This window comes from Bacillus rossius, assembly GCF_032445375.1.
Source record: "Bacillus rossius redtenbacheri isolate Brsri chromosome 4 unlocalized genomic scaffold, Brsri_v3 Brsri_v3_scf4_2, whole genome shotgun sequence".
Lineage (NCBI taxonomy): Eukaryota > Metazoa > Arthropoda > Insecta > Phasmatodea > Bacillidae > Bacillus > Bacillus rossius.
In genome coordinates, this window is record NW_026962011.1 from 46470042 (window position 1) to 46495651 (window position 25610).

At 41.8% G+C, this 25610-nt stretch overlaps 2 protein-coding genes across 2 annotated transcripts in view; one reads left to right on the forward strand and one right to left on the reverse strand.

Annotated features, from left to right (window-relative positions):
• Positions 1–3317: 3317 nt before the first annotated feature.
• The window catches only part of LOC134541847 (dipeptidase 1-like), a 182326-nt gene continuing 160033 nt past the window's right edge, over positions 3318–25610 (reverse strand). The window contains exons 12-13 of the mRNA XM_063385544.1: positions 15597–15735; positions 3318–5852 (exon numbers count right to left, since the gene is read on the reverse strand). Of these exons, the coding sequence (XP_063241614.1) occupies positions 5751–5852; positions 15597–15735 (241 nt within the window). The 3' untranslated portion in view covers positions 3318–5750. The remainder of the gene's footprint in view (positions 5853–15596; positions 15736–25610) is intronic.
• Positions 20115–22891, forward strand: LOC134542016 (uncharacterized). Its single transcript, XM_063385811.1, has 2 exons — positions 20115–20949; positions 21048–22891. The coding sequence occupies exons 1-2, from the start codon at positions 20722–20724 to the stop codon at positions 22725–22727; spliced, it is 1908 nt and encodes a 635-aa protein (XP_063241881.1). The 5' UTR covers positions 20115–20721; the 3' UTR covers positions 22728–22891.

A 25610-nucleotide genomic window follows, 5' to 3' on the forward strand; every position in this document is an offset into this window, starting at 1 on the left:
GTAATTAAACATTAAATTAATTTATATTACTTCATGATTTTTTTAGATAATGTACTTAATTTTTTACTTGTGTCAGTGTAGTAAATACATTTTAAACAGTTCATAAGCTGTATGGTATGCATGTCCTAACCAGTCCTCAAATTGTCCGTATGATAATGCGGAAACCTGTAGGTCTTCCACATATGGCTATTTAAAGATAAGACAATTCTTTAAGTTATTTGCGGTATGATTATGTAATATTTTGATATAAGGTACGAGAAATGGTAAAATGTTCTTAAAATTCCAGATTTCTTCAGGTTTCCGTAATTTCAGACCATATTTGGTTGGCAAGAATGACTAATTGATGTCAGCTAGGCCGTTTTATTGGCTCTGAATGATTAACATCAGTATCACGCTGAAAATAGGTGTGCGTCTATAGCATTGTAAACGTTCTGTCACTAATGTTTTTAAAGAGTGAAGAAGATGGAACAAAACAACCACTTGAGCATTTCCGAAATGAAAATGCGTTCGACACGAAGGTGTGTGACGTCACACTCAAAATATATGATGTCCCACAATTTTTCAGACACACAACATCACACGAAATATGTACACATGACATTAATCACATTTTACTGTCTCTTCGTGGAGCCTGAACGTTTGTGTTAAGATGATTCCTGACAATGTGAATATTTGCGCTCATTTCACACAAACTGCTAGCGTATTTGGCGACAATTTACCCATATTCTAATGAGTATAATTAATTATGAATAAAATGATGAATATTACTAAGTCACGTAATACACACAAAACTTTTATTTATGTCACAGATTTCTTGAAATTTTTTGCTACACCACGCACGTGTATTTTTTTGTTTAACTTGAACGTAAATCTGTATCAAATAATTTGAAAGTATCGGCGATTCATTGCAGGAAAGAAATCCACTGAGTCTTTATGATACTATTTTTTCAACAAAGTGGCGCTCTACACTATAATATGCGTAAAGCAGGCATTAATTTATGAATATCTTGGTGGGAGTGTTGTATTATTGCCATTCTGGTAAAATTTTATGTGCTAAAGGGAGTTACAGTGCAACAAAAAATGCTTAAATTCATTTGCAAAGCGTTTTTTATACTTTAATTTTGTAATGTATATTTACTTACAAATGCATTTAAGTGACTTTATTAATGACAAATAATTTTAAAAGTAAAATGTTAGTTACTGTTGGGGTAGAATCAATAAATTGCCCTAATGAAGGGTTAGAAACCTTAAGTTACGTTAGACTGAGGTTAGAATCATAGAAGCGCGACTCGTACGCTGGCATCTTAAACCATGTTTTGAATGGCATATGACGCTATCTGTTGGCGGGCCCATAACTACTAGCAGAAAAATCTCGGACGGGAGATTCAAATACAAAGGGTTAGGCTTATTATGTTAATTTAACTACTTGACGACTAATTGCTTGGTAGGTAACGAAAATTCAAACAGACTGAAAAACCCTTAATGAAGTTTTGCTATTTAAAAAAATAGCATGATCTATATAAAATAATAGGTAATGCAAAATTTCTGGTATGCTACATCACAAAATATGTGGCTACCAAAATAAAGTGAATTAATACTCACTGGTTTGTTTGCCTGATAATAGCTTATGCACTAGCAATATGTTATGAAAGCGACTATCTAGCAGGTGGGACCGAAACTACTTAAAAAAATAGATCTCTGTCTCGGCATTTAGTTTCCCCTTATTCTAGAATACATATTTTATATCACGGAAGGGGAGAGATCAGAATTTATTTTATAAATAAAAATAACAAATGCTCGCGAAAAGAAATGGTGACAGGGTGACTATCAATCGTATGAATTTAGAAGGTTTTGCCGGGCCCACCTTTTACATTTACTAACACAGAAAACTTGACTGAAGGTAGACCGCTCAGTTTCTAGAGTTAATATCAGTACGTTGCTGGAAATGATTGTTTATTTCCTCCAGAGTAAATGAAAAATGGCCTCTCAAACTCCGGTCAAGCTTTTAACGGGAATTGTTTCCATTTAATGGATCGCACAGCGAGAAACAATTTGTCAACCAGTGGACAGTTCCTAGAAATGGATGTCCCTCGGACAAAAATAATTCTTCTGTTGTAGAAAATACTGGCTTCAGAAAAGTTAGCGATGACGTTTATGATGTGTGGGTTGAATATGATACATCACTCACATGTTTTTTCACTAGAAACGATTATTTTTTTTCTACAAGTGCGTTGGATACGTAATTTTATACCAACAAAAATAGTCAACTACTTAAATTATTCGTTTATCTGTGAAATCAGTAAGCGAAATTGTTTCCAAAGAACCATAAACTATACTTGATGTTTTTTTTTACGTCCGTAAGTTATTAAAATCACTAACAAACTTTAGTTATGAAATCTGAACCATTTTTTTTTTCGTTTTTTATAATCATTTTAAGAAAAAAAAAGTTTTAGATGTATTTATAAATTTTTTGACGACGGTAGCATAATATGGGGAAATGTGTAAAACAATAGCATTTCTTGGGCCAATTTCGTTGTTACAATTCTCAACTTATACGAACTTTATCACTTCATAAGCTCGTAGCAATATCTGATTATTTGGCAGTTTAAGAACTTTGAGTGAATACTGGGAATATCTACCAAACACAGCCGCAGAAGTTCCAGTCAAGGGGTAATAAATACCATGTGTGAACATTTACACGTCGCAAATTAATGAATATAAATGCTAGTAATCACGGGACCCCTAGGATCGTACTAGGCTTCGATTCTACTTATTACTGACGATGTGCCAATTAGTTAACCATGCTTCGTACGGAAAATTTGAATTCGCTTAGGTGATATTTAAAGTGCAAGCTAAGTCCTACCTTAAGCCTTAACCCACTGAGACCTGAGAATGGTGTGTCGTGGTGGTTGAGACACTCAACCAAATCGCCTTACACTAGCAGGTGATCAGATTTACATTCCCGGTGAGGACAAACTCAGAGTGGATGGGAAGCGGGGCGGACGTTGCGTTGAAGTGAAAGGGGTTTCTCTAGGCACGCCTGTTACCCCTTTCACTATAAATATAGTGGTAACGTTTCTAAACTTTTAATAGATGTTATTAACCTTAATAATGTACCGGAAATTTACCATAGGAAAACGGCACACGCTGTATGCATTTAAATTTTTCCTAAACCAATATTGGAGAAATGCGGTGGATTCAAGCGAAATATTGTTACGAGGACTCTAGTGACGACGCTGGCAAGCCAGTTCACACGCCTGCCTGAGATTGGGCCTTGATGCAGGAAGCGCCCATCCTTCTATTATCTCTACGCTCCTAATCCGATTATCGGCGACGCCTCACTACACCTCTTTTCCAGCGCTTTATTATCGAGCCTGGAGAATTGCATGCGGCTCTCGAGGGTTCGGCACATTTTCCATAGCCTCGTCTGCGTGAGGTGGCGTAACTATAACGCCATTGTTCTGGTAGTTTCGGGTGTCAATTCGGGGATTATCGTGACGCGACACTTTGGAGGGGAAGGAGACGACCTTCCCTAGTCGGGTGACGACACCCGCGTGTGACACTGGAGGATCCTCGGAGCGACACTGCGAGGGCAGTGAAGTAAAGAGGGCGTGTGACCCCCTTGGTGAGCGATAGTGGAAGACGAGTGACGAAGACTGGTGCATCGGAGACCGAAGCATATGTGCGGCCGGACGAGTGAGTAGCGCGAGGCAGTGTGTTGAGACAAAGGTGCAAGATAATAGACGTGCAGTAGAGAGAGCCACTGTCGAGCTGAGCTCCAGTGAGGAGAGTAAATTGTGGACATAATGAAAAGAGTATTTAATTTATGGACAGACTTTTAAATTGTTATTATCCATTAATTCTGTTAGCACTGTATTTAATTAATTGGGCTGTCCCTTCCCCACTCTAAACAACATATTTACTCAAAATATATGTTAAATTATCACTACGTGTTTATAATCGTTACCAAAAATCTTTTTTTTTCTGCTGTACTAACACATTACGTCGCTTATACATCTTGCAGTTTAACCCCTCATTTGGATCTAATGACCTTATTATTTAATTTCATTACCATTGCTGATTTACGTTGTTTGTCATAACTTGTTCTTCGCGTGTTAATGATTCATCTTTGTTATCAATACCTGAGGTATTTTATACGAAAACCAGCTTCAACCTGCAATGGAGTGTGTCTAATATATTATGTTAAAACTATCCTCCTCATAGACAGGATAATTCAGAGAAAGAACAAACGACTTAAATACGTTCTTTAAATGATTCATGCAATGGGTAATTCTGATTTAATTCAATTATTTGGACATTTGTCATTGCAGTTTTTGCACTGTTTATTATGTTGGAAAAATTTAAGGATTCAAAATAAGAATTAAAAATGAATACATAAACCCACCAAGCCTAAATCAGCCGATGTCAAACAGATTGACCCAACGATGAAACTCAACAGGTATTGTGGAGTACATATTGACGACAGCACCGATGAACGCAGTAGGTCTCCTAGGTCTCGTCCTTGTTAGCCATGTTTCCATGACTAAATTCTTTCCACGGAATTATTTTACTGTCTGATATTTAAAGTTAGTGCAGTCGTCGTGTTGTTGTCCAAAATACCTGTTTTGTTTTATGATAGGCTTGATATCTTCAATTATTCAATTATTTTCCACGACAAACAGTGAAAAACTGTAATGGAGTACGTCCAACGAATTGTATCAAATTACTTCAGGGTTGAAAAAGAGGTTAAATTATGACTGAGTTGTTATTTAAAATCTTTCATTAAATGTATTTGTTAAAGAAATACCAGTGGCACTGAGATGGGAACAGGGGACGTGTCGCAGGGCCCGCTGACTTCCCCACGCTCGGTTCACGACTCAGTGGAGGCCTTCACTGCCGAGGCGCGCCACGACGCCTTCGCGCCGATGCGCAGACGCCCAGCCGTCAGGAGGCACCGGAGCGTGGGAAGACGCCCTGGCGGCGTCTCGCGCGCCCGCCGAGATAAACGCAATCGGCGCCTTTGCCGCAGTCGCAAGGCGCCGTCGAACTTAACCGAATCCTGAACCTTCTCCCTCTCCCCCCCTTTTGCGCCACCAAGACCCGCGAGAAGACGTTTAACCCGGGTGCCTACCCTCTCCAGCGTGCTCCAACCTCCCCTCCTCCTCTTCGCGAACCCGGGGAGACAGAGAAGTGTAATCTAACTTCGAGGCCTTCTCCAATAATTATCACGGGGGGCGGATGCTGGTTGGTCCTTCAAGCGCTCGCGCTGCTTTAATCCCTCCCCACCACTACTCCTCTCTCTCTCGCTCTCTCTATCGAGGGAAACTTTTCAGCCCCCGACGTTGTTAAGGCGTCAGGTCTCTTGTCTGCACGGCACGTCTCTTCCCCGACGACTTCGAGCCTTTTCGAAGTTAAGAAACTTTTTAACAGACGCCATCTTCATCGGGAGCTCTCAGCTTATATATATATATATATATTTTAAAAAGTTTGACTCACAGCTAAACCCTCTCCACAATCACGTTCCTCACGGGTGGGGGAAAAACAACCCTTTTTTTTAATTTTCGATGGACCCTACCCACCCTTTAACCCACCGTGTGATGCACTCGTGTTATAAAAATAGCTCTGCGGGGGGATATATATATATTTTTTTTTGGAGGGGAGAGGGGATAGTCCGTGCTCGAGTGTTGGCACGACGGAGGTGTCTCCGGGCGAGCGGCTCAGGCGAGGCGGACGACGGCGACGCAGGTCGATCAGGAGCCGATGTACATGCAGGCCGTGTGTCCGTCGAGCGCCGACAGTGGGATCAGCTCCTCCACGGGCGTGACCGCCGCCAGCTGCCACTTGTAGCGCGTCTGCACACACACACACACACGTACACAGAAAGTAAGTAAACTGTTTGAGGGATTGCTCCCCCTTTTGTTTCGGTAACCCAGCCCCTCTTAGCATGAGCCCCAACCGGGCCTGGGGCCCCCCAGGGGCGTGGATACGGAATACGCCGTACACGCGAAACGGGAGAGATGTTAAAGGGGCCCGCCTCGTCAGGGCTGTATGTGTGTTAGTGAGTCGGGATGATAAGCGCGACGCGACGCTCGCTGGTATTTCCAGCGCGGTACAGCCTCTAAGCGCAAGTCTCTGAACTGGCGCGCATTCGTCTCGTCGTCACAGGGATAACTGTGAAATTTGAGCTGTGACCGTAACATTATATGGCGGAGAAATGAAGATAAAGGTGTTATGCAAGTCCCTTACGTGCTTTCAAGAATCTGTACTGATTGTTTTATGCCTAAAAATTACTCTGAAAACACGCGTTTTAGCCATTTTAACGCTTCTAAAAATACAGTTTAAAAACTTAATCCGAAATTAAAAGTACTCAGCGAACTCTTAAATGCTATTCGTAAATAGGCCCCAGTCGGATATCTTGAGTAGTTTTGAAATCGCGTTGTTTTTCCTGAAGCTCTGCACACCGTGTGTGTGCCCGGGTAGGCGGGGACCTTAAGAGATCCAGCTATGTCCAGAGGCCGTAGCTACCCATCTCAGCATAGACACCACCTTCACCCCCTGCCTCACTCAGCTGACCAGACAATTGGCTGCGTCCTAAGCTATGAGACGTAATCAGCGATGCTGGCGCCTATCCCGTTCTGCCACATCACACTGGGACCCCTCAATCACCCAGTGAACCCGTAGTTCTGCGTACGTTCTATACAAACCTCACACACAGTGCCAACTGTATAAAAATAATATCTACAAACATCTGTACACAGAAAAGAAAAATCTGTACAAAAGATTCCCTTGGAAACCAGATGCCAAAAAATAGTCCGTAACACAACATGAAATATATTGTAACTTTGTACAAAACACGGCAATAATTATTTTTGCATTAATTCCTTACGAAAAAAGGCCAAACAATTTTTAATTTGAACTGATGTTTCATTCAAGCATAATATTTTGCTTCTTATGTGCACTGTTAATACTGGGAAGCTATTCAGGTAACGGTTTACAAGTAACTTTAACTATTGGAGGTACTGGGACAACACCAAGTATAATAAGCCAGTATTACTGTAAACACTATTTTGTAGCGATACATTTGTTTACACGCAAATGTACAAATTTTAAAAATATATGTAATTTTGCAAGGATATTTCTGTTCCATTAACCAAAAAATATTACAGTGTAGAGAAGCCAAATGTTTCCTGGATGAAAGTATAAATACATGGGTTATCACAAAAAAAACGTTACCAGGTAACCCCCTCTAGAAGGTTTTGAGAAAAATTTTAATTTCCGATTTCGAAAAAAACTCTGTCTTTGATTGCCGTGTTTCATTGTCAAGTTTAGAAGTCAGCACAAAAATAAAATTTATTTTGTGTCCTTTACCTAAGGGGAAGATTGATTTGGACTTACGCCATTACTACTTTGCACTCTCTGCCCGTGTGTTTATATATTAATATTTATTTGTCCTCCTTCGAGTTTTTCTCCATGACACGCAAAGCCAAATAGCAATGGCTTGTGTCCAATACGATGATTAAATAATAATGAAAATATCCAAAAAGTTTTTCTTAAATAAAAAATAATTATTCACAATTTTTTTCTTATAATTTCTTTAATTTTAATGGCATTCAGGTACATTTATAAAATAGTTCATTAAAAATGGTGTCGTAAGGAAAAGGTTTACGCCAATCGCTCTAGTTGTTTAAAAGACCTCGCTCTAGTTGTTTGAGAGACCTAGCTCTAGTTGTTCGGGAGAACTCGCTCTAGTTGCTTGGGAGACCTCGCTCTAGTTGTTTGGGAGACCTCGCTCTAGTTGTTTGGGAGACCTCGCTCTAGTTGTTTGGGAGACCTCGCTCTAGTTGTTTGGGAGACCTCGCTCTAGTTGTTTGAGAGACCTCGCTCTAGTTGTTTGGGAGACCTCGCTCTAGTTGTTTGGGAGACCTCGCTCTAGTTGTTTGGGAGACCTCTCTCTAGTTGTTTGGGAGACCTCGCTCTAGTTGTTTGGGAGACCTCGCTCTAGTTGCTTGGGAGACCTCGCTCTAGTTGTTTGGGAGACCTCGCTCTAGTTGTTTGGGAGACCTCGCTCTAGTTGTTTGGGAGACCTCGCTCTAGTTATTCGGGAGAACTCGCTCTAGTTGCTTGGGAGACCTCGCTCTAGTTGTTTGGGAGACCTCGCTCTAGTTGTTCGAGAGACCTCTCTCTAGTTGTTTGGGAGACCTCGCTCTAGTTGTTTGGGAGACCTCGCTCTAGTTGTTTGGGAGACCTCTCTCTAGTTGTTTGGGAGACCTCGCTCTAGTTGTTTGGGAGACCTCGCTCTAGTTGCTTGGGAGACCTCGCTCTAGTTGTTTGGGAGACCTCGCTCTAGTTGTTTGGGAGACCTCGCTCTAGTTGTTTGGGAGACCTCGCTCTAGTTGTTTGGGAGACCTCGCTCTAGTTGTTTGGGAGACCTCTCTCTAGTTGTTTGGGAGACCTCGCTCTAGTTGTTTGGGAGACCTCGCTATAGTTGTTTGGGAGACCTAGCTCTAGTTGTTTGGGGACCTCGCTCTAGTTGTTTGGGAGACCTAGCTCTAGTTGTTTGGGAGACCTCGCTCTAGTTGTTTGGGAGACCTCGCTCTAGTTGCTTGGGAGACCTCGCTCTAGTTGTTTGGGAGACCTCGCTCTAGTTGCTTGGGAGACCTCGCTCTAGTTGTTTGGGAGACCTCGCTCTAGTTGTTTGGGAGACCTCTCTCTAGTTGTTTGGGAGACCTCGCTCTAGTTGTTTGGGAGACCTCTCTCTAGTTGTTTGGGAGACCTCGCTCTAGTTGTTTGGGAGACCTCGCTATAGTTGTTTGGGAGACCTCGCTCTAGTTGTTTGGGAGACCTCTCTCTAGTTGTTTGGGAGACCTCTCTCTAGTTGTTTGGGAGACCTCTCTCTAGTTGTTTGGGAGACCTAGCTCTAGTTGTTTGGGAGACCTCGCTCTAGTTGTTTGGGAGACCTCGCTCTAGTTGTTTGGGAGACCTCTCTCTAGTTGTTTGGGAGACCTCGCTCTAGTTGTTTGGGAGACCTCGCTCTAGTTGTTTGGGAGACCTCGCTCTAGTTGTTTGGGAGACCTCTCTCTAGTTGTTTGGGAGACCTCGCTCTAGTTGTTTGGGAGACCTCGCTCTAGTTGTTTGGGAGACCTCTCTCTAGTTGTTTGGGAGACCTCGCTCTAGTTGTTTGGGAGACCTCGCTCTAGTTGCTTGGGAGACCTCGCTCTAGTTGTTTGGGAGACCTCGCTCTAGTTGTTTGGGAGACCTCGCTCTTGTTGTTTGGGAGACCTCGCTCTAGTTGTTTGGGAGACCTCGCTCTAGTTGTTTGGGAGACCTCGCTCTAGTTGTTTGGGAGACCTCTCTCTAGTTGTTTGGGAGACCTCGCTCTAGTTGTTTGGGAGACCTCGCTATAGTTGTTTGGGAGACCTAGCTCTAGTTGTTTGGGAGACCTCTCTCTAGTTGTTTGGGAGACCTCTCTCTAGTTGTTTGGGAGACCTCGCTCTAGTTGTTTGGGAGACCTCGCTCTAGTTGTTTGGGAGACCTCGCTCTAGTTGTTTGGGAGACCTCGCTCTAGTTGTTTGGGAGACCTCTCTCTAGTTGTTTGAGAGACCTCACTCTAGTTGTTTGGGAGACCTCGCTCTAGTTGTTTGGGAGACCTCGCTCTAGTTGTTTGGGAGACCTCTCTCTAGTTGTTTGGGAGACCTCGCTCTAGTTGTTTGAGAGACCTCTCTCTAGTTGTTTGGGAGACCTCTCTCTAGTTGTTTGGGAGACCTCGCTATAGTTGTTTGGGAGACCTAGCTCTAGTTGTTTGGGAGACCTCTCTCTAGTTGTTTGGGAGACCTCTCTCTAGTTGTTTGGGAGACCTCTCTCTAGTTGTTTGGGAGACCTCGCTATAGTTGTTTGGGAGACCTCGCTCTAGTTGTTTGGGACACCTCTCTCTAGTTGCTTGGGAGACCTCGCTCTAGTTGTTTGGGAGACCTCGCTCTAGTTGTTTGGGAGACCTCGCTCTAGTTGTTTGGGAGACCTCTCTCTAGTTGTTTGAGAGACCTCGCTCTAGTTGTTTGAGAGACCTAGCTCTAGTTGCTTGGGAGACCTCTCTCTAGTTGTTTGAGAGACCTCGCTCTAGTTGTTTGAGAGACCTCGCTCTAGTTGTTTGGGAGACCTCTCTCTAGTTGTTTGGGAGACCTCTCTCTAGTTGTTTGGGAGACCTCTCTCTAGTTGTTTGGGAGACCTCGCTCTAGTTGTTTGAGAGACCTCGCTCTAGTTGTTTGGGAGACCTCGCTATAGTTGTTTGGGAGACCTCGCTCTAGTTGTTTGGGAGACCTCTCTCTAGTTGTTTGGGAGACCTCGCTCTAGTTGTTTGGGAGACCTCGCTCTAGTTGTTTGGGAGACCTCTCTCTAGTTGCTTGGGAGACCTCGCTCTAGTTGTTTGGGAGACCTCGCTATAGTTGTTTGGGAGACCTCGCTCTAGTTGTTTGGGAGACCTCTCTCTAGTTGCTTGGGAGACCTCGCTCTAGTTGTTTGGGAGACCTCGCTCTAGTTGTTTGGGAGACCTCGCTCTAGTTGTTTGGGAGACCTCTCTCTAGTTGTTTGAGAGACCTCGCTCTAGTTGTTTGAGAGACCTAGCTCTAGTTGCTTGGGAGACCTCTCTCTAGTTGTTTGAGAGACCTCGCTCTAGTTGTTTGAGAGACCTCGCTCTAGTTGTTTAGGAGACCTCTCTCTAGTTGTTTGAGAGACCTCTCTCTAGTTGTTTGGGAAACCTCTCTCTAGTTGTTTGGGAGACCTCGCTCTAGTTGTTTGAGAGACCTCGCTCTAGTTGTTTGGGAGACCTCTCTCTAGTTGTTTGAGAGACCTCGCTCTAGTTGTTTGGGAGACCTCTCTCTAGTTGTTTGGGAGACCTCTCTCTAGTTGTTTGGGAGACCTCTCTCTAGTTGTTTGGGAGACCTCTCTCTAGTTGTTTGGGAGACCTCTCTCTAGTTGTTTGGGAGACCTCTCTCTAGTTGTTTGGGAGACCTCTCTCTAGTTGTTTGGGAGACCTCGCTCTAGTTGTTTGGGAGACCTCTCTCTAGTTGTTTGGGAGACCTCTCTCTAGTTGTTTGGGAGACCTCTCTCTAGTTGTTTGGGAGACCTCTCTCTAGTTGTTTGGGAGACCTCTCTCTAGTTGTTTGGGAGACCTCTCTCTAGTTGTTTGGGAGACCTCGCTCTAGTTGTTTGGGAGACCTCGCTATAGTTGTTTGGGAGACCTCTCTCTAGTTGTTTGGGAGACCTCTCTCTAGTTGTTTGGGAGACCTCTCTCTAGTTGTTTGGGAGACCTCTCTCTAGTTGTTTGGGAGACCTCGCTCTAGTTGTTTGAGAGACCTCGCTCTAGTTGTTTGGGAGACCTCTCTCTAGTTGTTTGGGAGACCTCTCTCTAGTTGTTTGGGAGACCTCTCTCTAGTTGTTTGGGAGACCTCTCTCAAGTTGTTTGGGAGACCTCTCTCTAGTTGTTTGGGAGACCTCGCTCTAGTTGTTTGGGAGACCTCTCTCTAGTTGTTTGAGAGACCTCGCTCTAGTTGTTTGGGAGACCTCGCTCTAGTTGTTTGAGAGACCTCGCTCTAGTTGTTTGGGAGACCTCTCTCTAGTTGTTTGGGAGACCTCTCTCTAGTTGTTTGGGAGACCTCTCTCTAGTTGTTTGGGAGACCTCTCTCTAGTTGTTTGGGAGACCTCTCTCTAGTTGTTTGGGAGACCTCTCTCTAGTTGTTTGGGAGACCTCTCTCTAGTTGTTTGGGAGACCTCTCTCTAGTTGTTTGGGAGACCTCTCTCTAGTTGTTTGGGAGACCTCGCTCTAGTTGTTTGGGAGACCTCTCTCTAGTTGTTTGGGAGACCTCTCTCTAGTTGTTTGGGAGACCTCTCTCTAGTTGTTTGGGAGACCTCGCTCTAGTTGTTTGGGAGACCTCGCTCTAGTTGTTTGAGAGACCTCGCTCTAGTTGTTTGGGAGACCTCTCTCTAGTTGTTTGGGAGACCTCTCTCTAGTTGTTTGGGAGACCTCTCTCTAGTTGTTTGGGAGACCTCTCTCTAGTTGTTTGGGAGACCTCTCTCTAGTTGTTTGGGAGACCTCTCTCTAGTTGTTTGGGAGACCTCTCTCTAGTTGTTTGGGAGACCTCTCTCTAGTTGTTTGGGAGACCTCTCTCTAGTTGTTTGGGAGACCTCTCTCTAGTTGTTTGGGAGACCTCTCTCTAGTTGTTTGGGAGACCTCTCTCTAGTTGTTTGGGAGACCTCTCTCTAGTTGTTTGGGAGACCTCTCTCTAGTTGTTTGGGAGACCTCTCTCTAGTTGTTTGGGAGACCTCGCTCTAGTTGTTTGAGAGACCTCGCTCTAGTTGTTTGGGAGACCTCGCTCTAGTTGTTTGGGAGACCTCGCTCTAGTTGTTTGGGAGACCTCTCTCTAGTTGTTTGGGAGACCTCTCTCTAGTTGTTTGGGAGACCTCTCTCTAGTTGTTTGGGAGACCTCTCTCTAGTTGTTTGGGAGACCTCTCTATAGTTGTTTGGGAGACCTCGCTCTAGTTGTTAGAGACCTCGCTCTAGTTGTTTGGGAGACCTCGCTCTAGTTGTTTGGGAGACCTCTCTCTAGTTGTTTGGGAGACCTCTCTCTAGTTGTTTGGGAGACCTCTCTCTAGTTGTTTGGGAGACCTCTCTCTAGTTGTTTGGGAGACCTCGCTCTAGTTGTTTGGGAGACCTCTCTCTAGTTGTTTGAGAGACCTCGCTCTAGTTGTTTGGGAGACCTCGCTCTAGTTGTTTGAGAGACCTCGCTCTAGTTGTTTGGGAGACCTCTCTCTAGTTGTTTGGGAGACCTCTCTCTAGTTGTTTGGGAGACCTCTCTCTAGTTGTTTGGGAGACCTCTCTCTAGTTGTTTGGGAGACCTCGCTCTAGTTGTTTGGGAGACCTCGCTCTAGTTGTTTGGGAGACCTCGCTCTAGTTGTTTGGGAGACCTCGCTATAGTTGTTTGGGAGACCTCGCTCTAGTTGTTTGGGAGACCTCGCTATAGTTGTTTGGGAGACCTCGCTCTAGTTGTTTGGGAGACCTCTCTCTAGTTGCTTGGGAGACCTCGCTCTAGTTGTTTGGGAGACCTCGCTCTAGTTGTTTGGGAGACCTCGCTCTAGTTGTTTGGGAGACCTCTCTCTAGTTGTTTGAGAGACCTCGCTCTAGTTGTTTGAGAGACCTAGCTCTAGTTGCTTGGGAGACCTCTCTCTAGTTGTTTGGGAGACCTCTCTCTAGTTGTTTGGGAGACCTCTCTCTAGTTGTTTGGGAGACCTCTCTCTAGTTGTTTGGGAGACCTCGCTCTAGTTGTTTGAGAGACCTCGCTCTAGTTGTTTGGGAGACCTCTCTCTAGTTGTTTGAGAGACCTCGCTCTAGTTGTTTGGGAGACCTCTCTCTAGTTGTTTGGGAGACCTCTCTCTAGTTGTTTGGGAGACCTCTCTCTAGTTGTTTGGGAGACCTCTCTCTAGTTGTTTGGGAGACCTCTCTCTAGTTGTTTGGGAGACCTCTCTCTAGTTGTTTGGGAGACCTCTCTCTAGTTGTTTGGGAGACCTCGCTCTAGTTGTTTGAGAGACCTCGCTCTAGTTGTTTGGGAGACCTCTCTCTAGTTGTTTGGGAGACCTCTCTCTAGTTGTTTGGGAGACCTCTCTCTAGTTGTTTGGGAGACCTCTCTCTAGTTGTTTGGGAGACCTCTCTCTAGTTGTTTGGGAGACCTCTCTCTAGTTGTTTGGGAGACCTCTCTCTAGTTGTTTGGGAGACCTCTCTCTAGTTGTTTGGGAGACCTCGCTCTAGTTGTTTGGGAGACCTCGCTCTAGTTGTTTGGGAGACCTCGCTCTAGTTGTTTGGGAGACCTCGCTCTAGTTGTTTGGGAGACCTCTCTCTAGTTGTTTGGGAGACCTCTCTCTAGTTGTTTGGGAGACCTCTCTCTAGTTGTTTGGGAGACCTCGCTATAGTTGTTTGGGAGACCTCGCTCTAGTTGTTTGGGAGACCTCTCTCTAGTTGTTTGGGAGACCTCGCTCTAGTTGTTTGGGAGACCTCTCTCTAGTTGTTTGGGAGACCTCGCTCTAGTTGTTTGGGAGACCTCTCTCTAGTTGTTTGGGAGACCTCGCTATAGTTGTTTGGGAGACCTCTCTCTAGTTGTTTGGGAGACCTCTCTCTAGTTGTTTGGGAGACCTCGCTATAGTTGTTTGGGAGACCTCTCTCTAGTTGTTTGGGAGACCTCTCTCTAGTTGTTTGGGAGACCTCTCTCTAGTTGTTTGGGAGACCTCTCTCTAGTTGTTTGGGAGACCTCTCTCTAGTTGTTTGGGAGACCTCTCTCTAGTTGTTTGGGAGACCTCTCTCTAGTTGTTTGGGAGACCTCTCTCTAGTTGTTTGGGAGACCTCGCTCTAGTTGTTTGGGAGACCTCGCTCTAGTTGTTTGGGAGACCTCTCTCTAGTTGTTTGGGAGACCTCGCTATAGTTGTTTGGGAGACCTCTCTCTAGTTGTTTGGGAGACCTCTCTCTAGTTGTTTGGGAGACCTCGCTCTAGTTGCTTGGGAGACCTCGCTCTAGTTGCTTGGGAGACCTCGCTCTAGTTGTTTGGGAGACCTCGCTCTAGTTGTTTGGGAGACCTCGCTCTAGTTGTTTGGGAGACCTCTCTCTAGTTGTTTGGGAGACCTCGCTCTAGTTGTTTGAGAGACCTCGCTCTAGTTGTTTGGGAGACCTCGCTCTAGTTGTTTGAGAGACCTCGCTCTAGTTGTTTGAGAGACCACACTCTAGTTGTTTGGGAGACCTCGCTCTAGTTGTTTGGGAGACCTCTCTCTAGTTGTTTGGGAGACCTCGCTCTAGTTGTTTGGGAGACCTCGCTCTAGTTGTTTGAGAGACCTCGCTCTAGTTGTTTGGGAGACCTCGCTCTAGTTGTTTGGGAGACCTCTCTCTAGTTGTTTGGGAGACCTCTCTCTAGTTGTTTGGGAGACCTCGCTCTAGTTGTTTGGGAGACCTCGCTCTAGTTGTTTGGGAGACCTCGCTATAGTTGTTTGGGAGACCTCTCTCTAGTTGTTTGGGAGACCTCTCTCTAGTTGTTTGGGAGACCTCGCTCTAGTTGCTTGGGAGACCTCGCTCTAGTTGCTTGGGAGACCTCGCTCTAGTTGTTTGGGAGACCTCGCTCTAGTTGTTTGGGAGACCTCGCTCTAGTTGTTTGGGAGACCTCTCTCTAGTTGTTTGGGAGACCTCGCTCTAGTTGTTTGAGAGACCTCGCTCTAGTTGTTTGGGAGACCTCGCTCTAGTTGTTTGGGAGACCTCGCTCTAGTTGTTTGAGAGACCTCGCTCTAGTTGTTTGAGAGACCACGCTCTAGTTGTTTGGGAGACCTCGCTCTAGTTGTTTGAGAGACCTCGCTCTAGTTGTTTGGGAGACCTCGCTCTAGTTGTTTGAGAGACCTCACTCTAGTTGTTTGAGAGACCTCACTCTAGTTGTTTGGGAGAACACGCTCTAGTTGTTTGAGATATCTCACTCTAGTTGTTTGGGAGACCTCGTTCTAGTTGTTTGGAAGACCTCGGCCTACAAAGCACAGCGTCTAGATTGAGGCAACCGTGTCCTCGCCAGAAACGCCCTCACCTCCTCGACCTCCTTGAAGACCCGCAGGATGTTGAGTCCGGCAAGCTTCTTGAGGTCCTCCTCGGTCCAGGACTCGTCCTCCATGAGGCGCGCCAGGAGGTCCGGGTACTTGGACACGTCCTCGAGTCCTTGCGGCGTGCTGCGGGGCAAGCGAGGCCTCGTTGCCAACACGCCGAGGAGCTTGTTGATGTGGAACATCTTCTCTCGGTGCAAGCCATTCCACGGCGCTAACACCCGTGGTGGATGGCGCGAACCAAAGGGAGACTATATAGTATTTACTGTTTAGTGAATTTTAAAAAAGATTTTCAGGATATTAATAAAATTTCTTTTTGGGAATTTGGTCCAAAGACCGAATTTAGATTTTTTTTTACAAATATTTTTCGTTTTTTTTTTCGAAACGTTTTCATTACATATATTTTTTTTAATTTTTCTCCGCAATACGAATGACACGATAGTAGACGTGACTGCTCCGGCAACGAATTCTAGAGGCGGGTGCGGAAACTACGTGTGTTTCGCGTCCTGAAATTGAGTTGAAAACAAAATTTGCATATATTTATCACTCTCAGCAGTGTTTTAAATAGAACTAAACGTTAAATTTTGTTGTCCGAGTTTCTCTTTATATGTTTATATTTGCAACACGAGAACACACGAATTCGCTCGTTACCGAAGTTAGATGTTTACACCCCACTCGCGACTACTGAAAGACTCTGTCACAATTTATTTTTCAAGTCACTTGCGTTACTAATGTTCCAGGGAACATTTTAAATCCGTTAAATTTAGCACAGGTGATCACAATAATGAACATATGCGCGACTCTAGCAAATGTCTGTCAAAAAAATTCGACATGAAACATAACATGCATAATTGCTACCGTTATAAATTCATAGGAAAAGCCCTGAAATAATGGTGACAAGAATATGAAGAAAAAAAAAAGTGAGTCATTCAGTACTCTCCAGTGATCTAACCTCGGTAGCGATAAAAATTTATGAGTCATCATGTTACAAATAAACTTATAATACAAAACTCTGTCACGAAATTTAACGTTAAATTCTTAAAAAAAAAAAAAAGTCGAGCGTGAAATATGTACGAAAATTTTGATATCGACAACATTTCTAGACGCAAACCACACGTTAGTTTCCGCGCCCGCCGCTACGTCGACTATAGAATCATTTCATTGACGGACCGAAATTTGAAACTATTTAATGAAACGGATCCGATAAAAGCGATAAATTACTTGAAAAAAAAAACTAAACCCCCTCATTGGACCTGATATTCGACAAGAAATTCTATTAAAATATTGCCTATCGGGTTAATTTTATATATAAAATGTTGTTACTATAAAATTTACCTTTGGGCTTTAAGAACTTTAGTTCGCGCCAACCGTCACAGATGGCAGTACTGTGGTTACAAATTTCCGTTCCATTCACGAAACTACTCGTACTAAATGTCGTACACCGAGAGCTAAGTTGTTACACATCAATAATAATAATCGACGAGTGAGGCGTCTCCATATTGTATCTTAACAATATTTTGTTATGATTACAATGCTTCTCCCACACAATGCAGGAATCACAATAGCGCGACGACGCGACAAGTGGCATGTGATGCGACAGCGAAATATCGCGTTACTGTGAACATGATGTTCTAACCTTACGATGAACCAAACTAGACACGATTAAACATGTAAAATATTTCTTGCCATTGAATACTCCGCAATCAACGACAACCATCAATGCTTGCTTGCTTTCATTCAACATTTTTTCGAGAGGTATATGTTTAATCAAAATATAACATTCATTCGGAAAAGTCACCGTGCGTGATCACATTTCAGAGATTTAGCAAATAAATTTAGAAAAAAAAAACGTTTTAAAAATACGAAAATTAGTATTACCATCGAGCCATTTCAATCGTCTTTCGAAAACAAAATTATGGCTTTCTTTTTTTTTACTAACTTTGCGCCAACCCTATGGACATGAAACATTTATAATCTAAAAAGCCTGTCTCTTCCGCCACTTATTTTGCACTGGCATCACGGCTGTATCGAACGTGGATGTTTATAATAATATTCGCGTATATTGCACTGCGCTTTTCGTGCTATCATGATTCCTTCATCGTTTTGAAAATGTGGTTTCCATCCATGCGACAATCAAACCCAAACAGTTATACAAAAACAATGTTTCTGGCCGTTACACATGCACGAGAAATACAATGACAATAAATGTTTACAATTGCTGTCTTAATCGACACTATTGATAGAAATAATTTTTTATAAAATTTTACGTTCATTCGGAACAAAAACCAATAAGTGTGAAAACTCTTAAAAGATTTCACAGTTTAATTTCATTAGCAAGAAACTTTAAAATTAATTACTTATTATTTGACTACCTGCCGAAGGTCATAAGCCTTTAATAGGCAGGCATTTAGCAGATATTACATAAAATATAGGACAATTACTTACATAAAGCACAGAGACAGTCACAATAATGAAAATTAGACCACAAAAAAATAAAATATGATAAAAACACACGGAAAAGACGCAAAAAATATAACATGTTCATTTTAAAATAAATTCTTACTAATAAAGTACAAATAATATCTACAATATTTTCATTAAGTATTTTCTTAACGAATAACAATTGAGAGCTCAAAATGTCTTTCATTGAGATTTTTGACTTTCGAAACGAGTCCAAACCTTTTAAAAAATCATCACCATTATCAGTACAACATTTGGAACACTAATTTCTTTAAGTTATTTGAAAATATTTATTTACCACACGAAAAAAAGATTCTGATGCTCATTTCAGTAATGTCGCGCCTGCGACGCGATGGAAATAAACGTCTCCGACGTGTAAATCCGTCGCAAGAAAACAAATTGGCTCGACATTCAACACCATATAACTTTGCACACTTGCTGAAGTCAGCAATCGAGGAATGGCGTGATTGTCATTACTATTGAATATGGTCAGTTGTTTGCTACTGGCGGTCACAGATGGAACCCTGATAGTAAACATCACATTGGAACAATTCATAGAAGCTTTTCTTATAATGCCAAAAATTTGGAGGGGAAATAAAGCTTAAAATTTAAGGTAGGCTCTGTCGGGGACATTGCCGCAAATTGTAAACGTGAATGCGTTGTGTAAATGGGAAGTTAAAAAAAATAAATCAGAAACTATCACTGTCAGTAATTCCTGTACTCGTGCTATGCCGGGTGGCGTACGCCATCTTAGCTTCCTTCCTCTCCCTGCAGAGAGTGGTCCGTTCGGCACCGGAGTGGCGCCTTTTTGAAATCGTCACAAGCTGTTCTTTCTTATATTTGTACTTTCTTGCAAGTTAGATTGTCTATATTCGCCATGTGCTCCAACGTAATTTTTTCGCAACATTTTTCGAAATATCGCCTCACACTTGTCCGGAAAAATTCGCGGGTTCAATGACCTCCAGTATAGACTCCAATATCCACTACACACTCGGGCAAATGCCAACTGTTCATTGGCTGCTGACTTGTGAGTCGTCTCGACTGGGTGGCCTGTGATTCGACACTTCAATGAGTGAGGGACTCTAATTGGCCCTCAGTCCTCCAGATTAACAGTGGACCAATGGCAGAAGCACCACTAAGGTATAATTATTTGAATATTATCATAACACGAAATGAACCAGCGAATTTTTCAGGTCTCTACTTGTTATATAGAAATAATAATTTTTAAAGGTTTTTAAGCGTGTTTTAAATCGGTATTTATTTTCCACACAAAAAAAAATGTAATCGATTCCAATTGACTGACGCGAGTGTCAAAAATCTTCTCTCAAAGTAGACGAGTCTCCCGCGGGTCGAGCATGGTTCTTTCCCTCGCCACCGTCATAGCGACGACGCGTCGCCGGTATGACGGCGGAGTTATGACGGCCGCGTGAAAATGCGAGCACGGATCCCATCGTCATATCTCTCCCGTCATCGCTAAGGCGCCTTACCTACGACGGCTTGGCAATCGATAATATGCAGAGGTTGGCAGTGAATTTACAGAAAGGATGTGTTTTATTTGGCAGTTGGTTTATCTGCTAGCAATTTACAGCCAATAGAAAACTACCTACACGAAAACAAGATTGTGGACATTCGTAAAACTTAGGCATGATGTGTCTATCGAATTAAATATTTTCCACAACTATATTCAATATTTATATCATTTTTCATTGTACGCCTGTTGGCGTTCCGTAAATATAAGTTTTACAGACTATTTTATGCTCAGTAAAACACCCGTCACGTCTCAGTCTCTAAATATAATAAAATCATTTTACATAGCAAATTCGGTTATAATTATTAAATAGTATATAAGAAGGTTAAGGAGTGCATTAGAAACTGTGAAAGTTTGTAGTTTCTAATATGAAAATATTATTTAGCGATCTTGTGAAATGTGTTGCCCGTTATTATTAATTTTGTTTTCAATGGTCAGTTATTATTACTTTAAATCATATGATGAAAAAAGAATTTTAAAACACTTTTGTGACTCGACGTGAAACATTAGGGGAGACCGGGGCTAGTTGGCTACAGGGGTAAGTTGGCACAGTGCTAATAGTTCGAATAATTACCGACAGATAGCATAACGCTCTTGTATGTAGGATCACACAGACCAGGTCCCTAGATCCTGTTGTTTTCCGCCGCGAGTCTTCACTATTACAAACAGGAGACCATTTTCTTTACTTCTACGTTTGGTGAGTAAAAATTTTGTCTTACAAAGACTTGGATATAACTTTTATAATAAATTATATATTTTTAAAACAATATTTGTGTATAACATTATAACGAGCTAGTTTTAAGAAGCAATTACTAAAATAATGTAAATATATTCCAATTCTTTCGTTCACTCAAGTAAGTTTTAAAAGTTGCTGTGGGGCTAGTTGGCACATAGATGGCGGGGCATGTTGGCACATGTGCCAACATGCCCCGGACACTTTCTCGCGATTCTAGATCTTCCAAAACGAAACGCATTGTTATGAGTAAAAGGTATAAGCTAGCACTGGAATGAAATAGCATATTTTTTAGAAATTCAAACCATTACATACATTATTACAAGTAGGAAAGACAACAAAATATTATAGTTTTATTAATTGGATATCATTTTTTATTTTAGGCTTCAACATGCGCACCTACAAAAGAACAAGTAATAGATGCCAGACTTCCCAAGACGTTGTTTTAACAGCAGTAAAGAAAGTTAAACTCGAAGGGAAGTCCATCAGAAGCGTAGCAAAGGATTTTGGAATTCCATTTCGCTCTTTGGCTCGATATTGTAGCAAAGTAACTGAAGAAAAACTTATTGCTCCACAAGATACCCCACCTCTTACAATTGGCTACAAGAAACTGAGACAGGTAAGGGCTTTTTAAAAAAAATGTTATGTTGTCGACCTGAATAAATATATCAATTAGGAATTTAAAGATGCTTAATGGCTTGTGGTTGTTTTTTTCAGGTTTTTACAAACGAACAAGAGAATGAGTTTGCTGATTATTTGAAGAAAGCAGCTGATATTTATTATGGATTGTCACCAAAGGAAGTCAGGAAATTCGCATTTGAATATGCAGTGAGACTTAAGGTAAGGTTTCCTTCTTCTTGGGCTGACTGTGAAATGGCAGGTGCGGATTGGTTTTCTGCATTTTTAAAACGGCATCCTACACTTTCTATAAGAACACCTGAAGCGACCAGTCTTTCAAGGGCTACGTGTTTCAATCGCACTAATGTGAAAGCATTTTTCGACAATTTGAAAGACGTTATGGATAGATTGAAAATTGGGCCTGGAGATGTGTGGAACATGGACGAGACTGGTATCACTACAGTGCAAAGACCAGACAGAGTAGTTGCACGGAAAGGTTTTAAGCAAGTAGGTAAAATTACTTCTGCCGAAAGAGGAACTCTAGTTACTGTAGCTGTTGCAGTATCTGCGACAGGAAATCATGTGCCACCATATTTTGTTTTCCCTCGCGTCAATTTTCGTGAATATTTTCTGAAAGGAGCGCCTATAGGTAGTTCTGGAGATGCAAATGCTACCGGCTGGATGAAGGAAGCAAATTTCGTCAAATTTGCACATCACTTCGTAACAAATGTTAAGTGTTCCAAAGAAAACCCATGTCTGTTGCTACTTGACAATCACGACTCACATCTTTCAATTGAAGCATTGGACTACCTTAAAGATAAGGGGGTCACTGTCCTTTCTTTCCCTCCACACTGCAGCCATAAACTGCAACCATTAGACCGGAGTGTATTTGGCCCTTTAAAGAAATTTGTGAACAGTGCCTGTGATTCTTGGCTGGTGAACCATCCTGGGAAAACAATGACTATTTATGACATACCTGAAGTTGTAAATGCTGCTTTTTCTAGTGCGGTTACGCCGAGAAATATTTTATCTGGTTTCAGAGTAAGTGGGGTATCACCTTTCAACCCTGATGTCTTTAATGATACAGATTATCTTGGTTGTTACGTAACAGACCGCCCAGCACCTGACGAAAATGATGTTGACAGTGGAGAATTGCCTAATTCAGACAACACTGTTCAATGTAGACCAAATGAACCTGTAATCATGGAAGCAGGCCCTTCAAATATGCTGATTGTACAACAAACTGAGGAAGAAGCTGATCAGGAAACGTCAATGGACGTAACGAGCAGGGGCTTACACGAAATCGCATCACAAGATAAGGAAATTGTAGTTGATTCTACGTGCAACATAAGCCCAGAAATGGTGAGACCATTTCCCAAAGCTGGTCCAAGGAAAAATAACCGGGTAAATAATAGGAAAAGGAAGAGTGAAGTGTTGACAGATACTCCAATAAGAAATGAATTAGCTAAAAAGAAATCAGATATTGATAAGAAGAAAGGAGCTAAGAAAAACTTGTTTGGAAGTTCGAAAGATACAGTTCAGAATCCACGCAAGTCTAAGGTGAAAATGTTATGCAAGAAAAAGAAAAACATATGTGTCAACACAGCAAACAGCAGAGCCAGTAGGGAGGATACATTATGTCTTCTTTGTTTAGGACCATATTCCAAAAGCCGGCCCGGTGAACAGTGGGTGCAGTGCGTCGGTTGCAAAATGTGGGCCCACGAAGATTGTTCGGATAATAGCGTGCAATTTTTGTGCCACAACTGTAAGAAATGTTAGAAGACTTTGGCTCATGTTGGATCAACCAGTTAAAATTTAGTATAAATATTTTCATGATCAGAATTGGCATTCTATTAACATTTTACTGTATGATAGGCTATACAGAGAAAAATACTGTAGGTAAAATTGCTAAGATTTTAAGATTTTGTATTATTAGCATTAAAAAATACGGAAATTGGATATATATATATATATATATATATATGTATACTTATATATATATGCGCGCTAATGTATGTTATATATTTAGCTTAAATAAGCAACACATTCGTAATATTATCTATGATTGTATTTCCATAAATTTGTGATATCTGTTAAAAAAACTTGAAGGCAATCGATAAAATTTAGTAATGAAATAAAATAAAGATACATGCAAAAAAGTAATTAGTTGTAAAATTATTCTATATATCCCTGTATATATGTAGATATATGTAGCCTATACATATAGGCACATATATACACATATATGCTCAATTTTGTAATGTGTGCCAACATGCCCCTACGTGTGTGCCATCTTACCCCGTTCCAGGGGCAAGTTGGCACACAAGCAGTGGGACAGTTCATTATTAAATAAACCATTTTATGACTTTCAAACTGCGATTGTTGTGGCTCAAATATATTGCTGAAATGTAGATACTTGAACTGCCATAAAAAAATTTCACATTAACAACATTGAAAAAATTATATAAATGTTTTATTAAAAAGTGTGCCAACTAGCCCCGGTCTCCCCTACAATACTAGACCTGATTAAATCATTATTTGGTAATTTTCGTCACCGTTAAAGTTAATTTGCCGATTTGAAGGTACCGAAACAACTCGGTGTGCTATACGTCCCACTGTTCAAAAAATACTACTGTTATATTTAATTACATTATCCTTAGACTTGTTTATAGCATATTTTCTAGTGCACTACAAGTTTTATTCACACTATTTTGTACCGTAGCATATGTATTGGGTGAATACGCTGATAATATTTATTTAGCATCTTGCAAGCTTGAAACAATATAACACGAAGTCGGTGTTGTTAATTAAATGCCTGATTATAATTTATTACGTAAACTGTAGTTGACAATATTGTGTCTGTATTTTATAACTACCAGAAGAGTTTAGGAACTAAAAATACCCTTTAACGGAATTAATTACTTTCTTTTCACATAAGCCGCTCCTCTCACAAATTACAATTTTCGTATGAACTATAAACACGAAACCTCTCAACTCTACGTGAAACACTATTATTCCTACATTGTTACCATTTTATCATACTGAAAGTATTTGAGCGAATCTTAGGTGAATAAAATACGTTTCAATATGCGATACAGCAGGAGCAAACCTAGCCACCAACGAGGGTGGGGAGTAGGCCTAACCTAAAAGTCACTAAATGTTTGGAGGAAATGCTTTGTGTTTAAAATGCGATAAAGCGAAGGTTTAAAATAACCATCAGACTACTATGTATTTATCAGCGGCATTCTTGTGTATTTTCAACCTTATCAATGCATGTATTTTATTTTTAGAAGTGATTTTTTTTATTACACGTATGGAAGCTGAAGGGGAAATGAGTTGTTTTTAGAAGTTTAATAAGCCACACGCTTATAGGTGTTTTACACTTAACTTTTATACAGAATAATTAACTAATGTGATGTTATCTTCTATCTAGTTGAAATATTACGTTATTTTGTCCTGACCTTTATTTTTTTATTAAGTGAAATGACAAAAGTAGGCAGATTGGCAGTTTTCTTAGTATGATATATTTTGGTTAACTGAGTATTGTGCAGTTAAAAATAACGAGAAAAAAGAATCAATGTGCCTTATTCACACGAAACATAGAAACTTAGTATTTATTTATGCGGCGTGATTATTATCGGAAACAAGTTGTTTCGAAGTTTGTTCAGACAGAGAAAAACATAACCCTTTTTTAGATACATCGTATAACTCACATACGTAATTTCTGAGTAAATATAATTGAGGCAAAACCTTAAATTTCACGAAAATATATTATTTAACTCATTTGAAAGAATTATTTCCCAGTATTAAATGAAAGTTACACACGTAGTCGGCTGTATGACGGGGTTATGACTGACAAGCCATTGCGCCTTACGTATGACGGGCATGTCGTAGCTAAGGCGTCTTCCAGAAGGCGAAAAAAGATCCCTGCTCGCTTTTAGTAGCGAAGCGTCATACCGATGACGCGTCATCCCTATGACGGGCGAAAAAGAGAACCATGCTCGCCCGGCTGGAATCGGAACGTTTGAGAAACTTGCCTCCCGTGCCTTGCATCGCATTTCGGTGTTTACACGGTGTATCGACTCGTAGTTTGGTCTTGATCCGGGTTCATTGCTATTCGCATGATAATATTTTTTCGCTGTGGATTTCTTGAAATTTATTCCACGTCACAAACTACACGACGGCTCAGGGTTAATGCACTGCTCTCGCAGTCCGGAGGGTCCGGGTTTTAATTCCTAACCGGTAGAGACCTGAAAAATTCGCGGGTTCATTTCGTGTTATGATAAAATTCAAAATTCTGCCATTGGTCCACTGTTAATCTGGAGGACTGAGGGCCAATTAGAGACCCTCACTCATAGAAGTGTCGAATCACAGGCCACCCAGTCGAGACGACTCACAAGTCAGCAGCCAATGAACAGTTGGCATTTGCCCGAGTGTGTAGAGGATATTGGAGTATATCCTGGAGGTCATTGAACTCGCGAATTTTTCCGGTCTCTACTAACCGGGTACCGTGACGATTCCTAGTTTCCTTGGATTTACGAAATAAGCACTCTTTGCAAAAACTGCTGAAATGGTTTTTTATTAAAGGCCATGTTATATTGATTCACTTTGAGAGGCGCATCAATGCAAGCCTCTACGCAAAATAATAAAGAAAAAAAATTA